The sequence below is a fragment of the Erythrolamprus reginae genome, chromosome 1 (genome assembly GCF_031021105.1).
Source record: "Erythrolamprus reginae isolate rEryReg1 chromosome 1, rEryReg1.hap1, whole genome shotgun sequence".
Classification (NCBI taxonomy): Eukaryota; Metazoa; Chordata; class Lepidosauria; order Squamata; family Dipsadidae; genus Erythrolamprus; species Erythrolamprus reginae.
In genome coordinates, this window is record NC_091950.1 from 266028928 (window position 1) to 266031630 (window position 2703).

General features: G+C 56.0%; 1 protein-coding gene across 1 annotated transcript; it reads left to right on the top strand.

Moving 5' to 3' along the window:
• Positions 1–799: 799 nt before the first annotated feature.
• On the top strand, positions 800–2269 carry SOX11 (SRY-box transcription factor 11). Its single transcript, XM_070738790.1, has one exon. It carries the CDS (start codon positions 980–982, stop codon positions 2267–2269), a length of 1290 nt encoding a protein of 429 aa, XP_070594891.1. The 5' UTR covers positions 800–979.
• The last annotated feature ends 434 nt before the right edge of the window (positions 2270–2703 follow it).

Consider the following 2703-nt stretch of genomic DNA (forward strand, 5'->3'; position numbering starts at 1 on the left):
AGGACACATAGACAAACCTCCGTGTGGGTTTGACCGCCTCGGTGTGCGGAAGGCATCTTCCGATCGAAACGAGCTAGTGGTACTAAAGCGCCACCTACAGCCGTTGCGCAAAGCAAGAAGCCAATACCCAGAAGGATGCGAGTGGATTCCTACAAGAATACGCCCCCCCCCCCAGCATGAGACTAGGCGATGTGGGACCAATCGCACCGGATTCACCTGCGCTGCCTCCCAGATTATGTTCAATAAGAAGTAGGGCCCCCTTCCTACCAAGAAAACCCAAGGAGGAGAGGACGATCTCCTGATCCCTGCGCGGTTTTCGCGACCTCTCGGAGCCATTCCCTCGTTTCTGTCCCCCGCATTCCCTCTCCGACCGTTCAAGCCCAGCCCCCTTCCCACTTCCACTTTATCCATTCCCCCCCCACGCCTTCCAGCAGCCGCTGCAAAGGGGGTGTGTAGGCCTCCATGTGGGGGAACTTAATAAAGGCGGAGGGGCGGAGTGGAGGGGCGGAGTCCGGCTCACCCATTGGCCGTCCGCAGGAGTGATGTCACCCATATGAAACCCTGATAACTAGTTCGGAGAGAGCCCGCAACTTTTGCAGAAGGGGGAGCGTGATCCAGCGAGATCTCTGGGTCCGGGCGGCTGCTGTTGCTGCTGCTGCTGCTGCTGTAGGGGGAGGGGAAAGAGCCGGAGCGAGTCCTGCTTCTGCCGCCGCCGTTTAGACAGAGAATCGGCGGCGTCCGAGGAGCAGGAGGGAAACGAAGAGACTGAGAAACGGGCGGGGAGGTGGGGAAAAAAAAGAGCTTGCAACTTGCGCGCCGGGCATCGCCTCGCAGCCGCTCGCGTGAGCCGAAGGAGGTGGGCGAGCGGTCGGCGAGTGCAAAGTGGAGGAAAATTACAATTTTTTAAAATTACAATAATCATCATCATCGACGCGAAAGACTGACAAAGAAACTCTCAAGAGAAACCGTGCCTCCCACCATGGTCCAGCAAGCGGAAAGTCCCGAATCGGAGAACAACCTGCCCCGAGAAGCGATGGATACCGAAGAAGGGGAGTTTATGGCGTGCAGCCCGGTGGCGCTGGATGAGAGCGATCCGGATTGGTGCAAAACGGCCTCGGGCCACATCAAGAGACCGATGAACGCCTTCATGGTGTGGTCCAAGATCGAGCGGAGAAAAATCATGGAGCAGTCGCCGGACATGCACAACGCCGAGATCTCCAAGCGCCTGGGCAAGCGGTGGAAAATGCTCAAGGACAGCGAGAAGATCCCGTTCATCCGGGAAGCCGAAAGGCTGCGCCTTAAACACATGGCCGATTATCCCGATTACAAATACAGGCCGAGGAAAAAACCCAAAATAGACCCGTCCGCCAAACCCAGCGCCAACCACAGCCCGGAGAAAAACACACCCACCAGTACCGGCGGCGGCGGCAACAGCAACGGCGGCAAGAGCGCCAAAAGCTCCAGTAAGAAATGCAGCAAAGGGAAAACCTCCTCTTCCTCCTCCTCTTCCTCCTCGTCGTCTCCCCCGAAGGCCGGGACAAAGCTGGCCCCGCACCCGGGCGACTACGGGGGAGAGGATTACCACCAGTTCGGGACGCTGAAAGTCAGCAGCAAGACCATCAAGTGCGTCTTCATGGATGAGGACGACGAGGAGGAGGACGACGACGATGATTTGCAGCTACGGATCAAGCAGGAGGAGGACGATGACGAGGAGGAAGAGGACCACCACCACCAGCAGCAGCAGCAACAGCAGCAGCAGCAGCAGCAGCAGCAGTTGAGGCGGTACAACGTAGCCAAAGTCCCAGCCAGCCCCACCTTGAGCTCCTCGGCGGAGTCCACCGAAGGGGCCAGCCTGTACGAAGAGGTGAGGGGGGGCGCCGCCCCGCATGGCGCCAGCGCCAGCAGACTCTACTACGGCTTCAAGAGTATGCCCAAGAGCGCCCAGCAGCCCAGCCTGTCCCCGGCTTCCTCCCGGTCCGTCTCCATCTCCTCCTCTTCTTCCAGCAGCAGTGGCGAAGAAGCAGACGACCTGATGTTTGACTTGAGCTTGAATTTCTCCCAGCACACTCACGCCGCTTCGGAGATGGGCGTGAGCTCCGCGGCGGGCAACCTGTCCCTTTCGCTCGTGGACAAGGATTTGGATTCGTTCAGCGAGGGGAGCTTGGGCTCCCACTTTGAGTTCCCCGATTACTGCACCCCGGAGCTGAGCGAGATGATCGCAGGCGACTGGCTGGAAGCGAACTTTTCCGACTTGGTTTTCACTTACTGAAGAAGCGAGCGAGGGCGGGAGGATGAGAGAGGAACCGGAGGAAAACGCGACGGGCAGGCGAACAGGCTGAGGGAGAGAAGATCAAAAGGACTGAGAAAAAAAAAGAAAAAAATCGGTAATGGAAAGTTGATGCTAGTGATTTACGCTTAAACGTGGTGGAGTTTTGAAGTGAAGTAATGATCAAAATGTCTTTGGATTTTTCTTTTCTTTTCTTTTTAAAGTCTTGAAGTTAGTTCCAAACCGAGTCCGGAGTTGTGATTTTTTTTCCTTCTGATTTTTTTTAAATTGGTAATCACAACAGTAGCAGCAAGGGAAAAAAGGCAAACGGGACTGGGGGTTAAAAGATTCAGAAGGCATTGTTTGAAGTTTGTGATTGAAGTCTGGAAGTGGTCTGCAAAAAAGTTTTGGCAGCACAACTGTTACTCAAGGGGGTT

Coding starts and splice junctions, on each gene's coding strand:
- SOX11 (XM_070738790.1), top strand. CDS start 980: ATGGTCCAGCAAGCGGAAAGTCCCGAATCGGAGAACAACCTGCCCCGA.